This window comes from Otolemur garnettii, unplaced genomic scaffold, assembly GCF_000181295.1.
Source record: "Otolemur garnettii isolate 467f Iridium unplaced genomic scaffold, OtoGar3 scaffold00145, whole genome shotgun sequence".
NCBI lineage: Eukaryota > Metazoa > Chordata > Mammalia > Primates > Galagidae > Otolemur > Otolemur garnettii.
In genome coordinates this window covers 1,228,578-1,233,726 of record NW_003852540.1, presented here as the reverse complement: position 1 = coordinate 1,233,726, position 5,149 = coordinate 1,228,578, and the positions used below count along the sequence as shown (strand labels likewise).

The 5,149-nt window shown below is 41.7% G+C and overlaps 1 protein-coding gene across 1 annotated transcript in view; it reads left to right on the top strand.

Annotated features, from left to right (window-relative positions):
* The first annotated feature begins 1,364 nt into the window (after positions 1-1,364).
* The window catches only part of TEKT1 (tektin 1), a 20,306-nt gene continuing 16,521 nt past the window's right edge, over positions 1,365-5,149 (top strand). The window contains exon 1 of the mRNA XM_003799040.1: positions 1,365-1,571. Coding sequence (XP_003799088.1) covers positions 1,382-1,571 — 190 coding nt within the window. The 5' untranslated portion in view covers positions 1,365-1,381. The remainder of the gene's footprint in view (positions 1,572-5,149) is intronic.

Below are 5,149 nucleotides of genomic sequence, written 5' to 3'. Positions count from 1 at the left end.
ATTCCTCCTCTCTGGTACTCCGGGCTGCAGAATTCGCGCCTGCGCAGAGACTTTGGCACCTGCAGCTAGCGACGGATCCCGCCCCCTTTGTCTAGGCGACGCGTCCCCAGTTGCCACGGAGACTGCGCCGTTTCCCTCTGGTTTTCGCCAGAGCCGGCTGCTCCAGTTGATGTAAGGAGGCTTCGGTTCTGAACTGGTGTAGTACTTTTTTGCCTCCCTGAGGTAAGTAACCCCAGGCCCTAACCCCACTGACCCATAACCGCAGCCCTCTGCCCTAACTGAAAACTCTGGGCCAGTTAGAGTCAGCCCTAATTTACGTCTCAGCCTCACTGGGGTTAAATTTTGGGACTCCTATTCAGAGAAGCTTGGGGGAGGCCGTAGGAAGGACTGGACTAGGAAGAAAAGGGGAAAACCCCTTGTTCCCAGGGCTCTGGGTGGGCAGAGGTGCCAATCCAGTGAAGATCTGAGTGTGGTTCTATCCTTGTGTGTGTGAAGGCATCAGAGATCCAAATGTCCCCAAGAGCAGGTGCTTAGATTCTGGGGTAGGGATGGGTCTGACTGAGGAATGCAGTTCTTACAGTCATTCGGAGATGCGTGCAGCTCAGGTGGGTCCATTTTAGTCTTTCTCTTGCCGCCTGCCTTTGCCGGCTGCCTTCTCAGGTGCTCTCCTTACTATTCTTTTCCTTGTCCTGGGGAATTTTTAGATTGTTTTATATGTGGAATAGGCTCAATACCCAGTTGTAGGTTTACAGATATTGTATTCACTCACATTTTTTTTTTTTTTGAAATGTGTCTGGTTCAGCTGTTTGGCAGAACACTACCCATAACCCAGCAATTCTAATGAATCATAAACATGCTTATTGTTTTCACGGAGAGACATGTATGAGAATAGTCATAGTATTCTCACTTTAAGTCCTAAAGTGGAAACAACCCTAATATTAATGAACGGTAAAAAAGACAGCTAAATTTTGCTGTATTTATATAATGATACACTACACAGCAATGAGAATGAACAAACTACAAATATATGAGCAATATGGGCGAATTGTACAAATACGGAGTGAACTACATGCTATATGGTTCATGCATTTTAAGTTCAAAAACAGCAAAACAAATTTATAGTGTTAAAAAGTCAAGATAATCATTAACCTGCAGGGCTGGAAGTGGAGACCAGTGGCTGGAAAGGGGTTTGAAATGCTGGTAATTCTTGTTTCTTGATCTGGGTGCTGTCTACACAAAGGTGTACATTTTGTGTACAGATTATGAGTTAGAGACTTTTTGGTATATATGTCACATTCATAAAAATTGACATAAAAAGGACAAATTGCTTTCACTTTTTCTAAAAAATGTCTGTTCTTGATCAGGACGTTGGAAACCTCACATGGCCAAACTACTACAATCGCCACCCAAGTTCCTACTCGCAGAATGGCACATTGCTAACAAGAGCCAGTACCATAGAGCAGAGGCCCAAAGGTGCCAATCCGAACGTGTGGTGGCAGAAAGCCATAGGCTTGTGGATGAAATTGAAAAGACCACAAAAAAGTCTCAAAGTGATGTGAACAAGAAACTAGGTAAGGCGACATGGTTGGTATATTTGTCAAGCACATTTGCATGACACTGTTAAGATTTAGCTATAGTGTCATGTTTGAACATGGTAATGTATTATTCTTGATATATTAGGGGGAAAACACATGTATTCTATGTTTAAGTTCACTGCCAAGATAGACACACAGTAACCTGGTCTGATTTTCAGCCGTCCATCATTTACTCATTCATTGATTTGATACACATTTATTGAGCACAGGGAATGAGATCTGAGTCTCTACATTTTAGGTGCTTCTAGTTTGAAGAAGATATAGGTACAAAAATTAATAATCAGAATACAAATTGGTCCTCCATATCTACAGATGCATCCAACCACAGGTCAAAAATATTCAGAAGCTCCATATAAATAAAAAAATACAGTATAATATTTATATTAGGGATTATGAGTAATCTAGAGGTGATTTAAACAAGAGGATAAGCATAGGTTATATGCAAATATTAAGCCATTTTATGTAAGAGATTTGAGCATTTGCACATTTTGGTATGGAGGGGGAACGGCATGAGGGAGATGAGAAAGGGAGATCTGGACCAAGCCTGAGGAAGACCTTGAATTTGGAAGGCTCAGTTCAGTAGGTAGCCAGTTAGAATTTAAGAGGTAGAGGTAGGCTGGAGATGGTGGCTCATTCCTGTACTCTAGTACTCTGGGAGGCCAAGGTGGGTGGATTGCTTGAGCTCACAGTTTGAGACCAGCCTGAGCAAAAGCGAGACCTCTGTCTCTGCTAAAAGTAGGGGGGAAAAAAAACTGAGGCAAGAGGCTCACTTGAGCCCAAGAGTTGGAGGTTGCTGTGAACTATGATGCCATGGCACTCTACCCAGGGCAACAGCTTGAGACTCCTGTGTCTGAAAAAAAAAAAAAAAAAGAGGTAGGTAGAGATAAAAATCTGGGAGTCATCACATAAAGATAGTAATGGGAATCATATGTATAGATTAGATTACCCAAAGCACATATTAAAAGAGAAGAAAAGAGTGCATAGGATGAAGAGGATGAAGAGAAGAGCTGAGGATGAAAAATTGAGGTAGAAGAACAAAAAGATGAGACCAAGATCATGAAATACAAAAGATAAGGGTTTCATGGACCAGGATGTCTTCTGTTGTATCATGGTTGTCTAATGTCAAGGAGGCTGAGAGCTGAATGAAACTGAATTTAGACTGGTGATTTAAACATTACTGGTGACTTTTGAGGTAACAGGTCAGTAGGATAGTGGAGGATGCAAGGTCGGGGTGGAAGTCATTTACAAAGTATGGGTTGGGAGGCTTCGATTTCCATGGTGGGTGGAAGGCATGCATTTGTCTTGTCTTCTCACCCTTTGAGAATTCCATCAAAATAGAAGGAAAGGATTAATGAAAGCTATGTCTCAAGAATGAGAGAGAAAGGGAGAGAGAGAAAGTTTGTGCATATGTGTGTTAGGCAGAAAGTAACAGTAAACAAATGATGAAAACAAGATTTTAGAAAGCAACAGATCAAGTGGTAACACACTCTGGGAATGCAGAAAGTCAAGGGTAGAAGACAGGAAGAAGCTAGCTGATTCATTCTGCAGAAACCTTGCAATGTTCAAGATTGGATGCATCCAGTTACTTCTGAAGCTGGAAGTTTTGGATGGAGGCAGAAACAAGATTGGTTTTAAATCTTTATAGAGACCCCCTTTTCTGCTCTAGCTCTCCCTCACCCCAGCAGAAAGTTAAAGGTTGAATTAGTGAACACTAATTTTTACAGCTGGCTTCCCAGGATCTGGTAGGTGGGCTTCTACTCTCAGACAGGAGATTAGAAGGTTTCTCCATGGAAAAATTAACTAGTCTATGAGGAAAGATCTATAGATATTAGTATCTGGGGATTCTCCAGTGAGTTTTGTGGGTCCTGCCTGGTCATGCTATACAGTCACACTTCTGGTTGATAAGAACTGCTCCTGCCAACCATCTCCAGGCAGTATTTTAGCATCTCATTCTTAAATCAGATGAGATTCACCAAACGTTTGAAGAAATTCTTTAATGTAGCAGACACCAAAACAAATAATCAAACATATAGAAACTCAGGAAACAATTCATATAACAAAACAAAAAATATACTGCCAGACCCTTAGAGAATTTAGAGAAGGTACTGCATCTATGGAACAAATCAGAGGGGTTCTTTAAAAGAGGACATTTGGAGAATGAAAGTTCTTGGAAATAAAGATAAGAGAGCAGGCTTGGTGCCCATAGCTCACTGAGTAGGGCACCGGCCACATACACTGAGGCTGGCGAGTTCGAGCCTGGCCCCGGCCAATTAAACAACAATGACAACTGCAACCAAAAAATAGCTGGGCATTGTGGCAGGCACCTGTACTCCCAGCTACTTGGGAGGCTGAGGCAAGAGAATCGCTTAAGCCCAAGAGTTTGAGGTTGCTATGAGCTGTGATGCCATGGCATTCTACTGAGGGTGACTTTTTTTTTTTTTTTGGAGACAAAGAAAAGAGAGCAGAAAAATCTTAAAAATTAAAAGAAGTATTGAAAGGTAAAGTTGAAGAATCTCCAGAAAGAAGAAAAAAGTCAAAGAAATAGATAACAGGAGAGAAAAGATAAAAAAAAATTAGATCAATCTGGGAGGCTCAATAGCTAATAGGAGTTCCAGGAAAAGTGCCAAGAAAATGGAAGAGAAGGAATCATCTGTGAAAGAACACAAGAAAGTTTCCTAGAACCAAAGGACCTAAGTTTCAGACTAACAGGGCATGCCTGGTACAGTAAATACATATGATTGACAACAGTGTTCAATTTCAGAGCTTTAGGAAAATGGAGAAATTTCTAATAGCTTTCAGAGTAGAAAAAACAGGTCACATACAAGGAACCAGGAATCAGAATGGCACCAGAGTTCTGAATAGACACCTCTGAAAAGGAGAAGGAAATGGAATGATGCCATTAACATTCTATTTTTTTTTTCATTTTATTCATTTATTTATTTTTGCAGTTTTTGGCCAGGGCTGGGTTTGAACCCGCCACCTCTGGCATATGGGGCCGGTGCTGTACTCCTTTGAGCCACAGGCGAAGCCCGGCCATTAACATTCTAAATGAGAAAGACTTACAACCTGTAACACAGCATGCAGCTAAATATAATATAAGCAAATGGTAAAGGTAGAAAAAAGGCATTTTTCAGACTTGTAAGATTTCAAAAACTTTACCACATATGCATGCATTTCTTAGGAAGTTCCTGAAGGGTGTGCTTCAGCACTTTGAAGGAGTAAATCAAGGAAGAGGAAGAAACACAATGCAGGAAATAGGGCTGCAATACCTGGGAAGGGTGGAGGGGATTTCTGGAAGCAGAGTCACAGGATAACAGCCATGCAGCAATCTAGAGAGCAGCCCATCCAGACTGGACAGGGGGACAAAGGTGTTCTATAGAAAAACAAAATTGAAAGGTTACTCAGTGGGTTGGAATGTATTGAGTGAATAAACATAGTTCTGTCAAGAAGTCTGGGCTTGGCACCTGTGGCTCAAGTGGCTAAGGCGCAAGCCACATACACCTAAGGTGGCGGGTTCGAATCCAGCCCGGGCCCGCCAAAACAACAATGATGGC